This window comes from Penaeus monodon, chromosome 22, assembly GCF_015228065.2.
Source record: "Penaeus monodon isolate SGIC_2016 chromosome 22, NSTDA_Pmon_1, whole genome shotgun sequence".
In the NCBI taxonomy this organism is placed as follows: Eukaryota; Metazoa; Arthropoda; class Malacostraca; order Decapoda; family Penaeidae; genus Penaeus; species Penaeus monodon.
In genome coordinates, this window is record NC_051407.1 from 27,191,349 (window position 1) to 27,191,588 (window position 240).

The 240-nt window shown below is 63.8% G+C and overlaps 1 protein-coding gene across 1 annotated transcript in view; it reads right to left on the reverse strand.

Moving 5' to 3' along the window:
* The window catches only part of LOC119587387 (receptor-type tyrosine-protein phosphatase S-like), a gene marked incomplete in the record, with an annotated part of 26,335 nt that overhangs the window by 8,254 nt on the left and 17,841 nt on the right, over window positions 1-240 (reverse strand). Inside the window, 1 exon segment of the mRNA XM_037936130.1 lies at window positions 6-220. Within this exon segment, the coding sequence (XP_037792058.1) occupies window positions 6-220 (215 nt within the window).

Consider the following 240-nt stretch of genomic DNA (forward strand, 5'->3'; position numbering starts at 1 on the left):
CGAACCTCGACCTCATCCTCCCCGTAGGTGTTGAGGAGGACCCAGGCCGAGACCTTCTTCTCGTAGATCATCCTCCAGGCCTGAGCGAGTGTCACTGGCAGCGGGTGCTCCATCACCACCGTGGCATCACGCTGGGTCACGCCGTTCAGCCGCACAGCGCTGATGTATTGGGACTCGGCTTGGCCGTTCACCATCTGGAGCAACACTTGGCGGCCGTCCACTGCGGGAGGACAGGGCGGG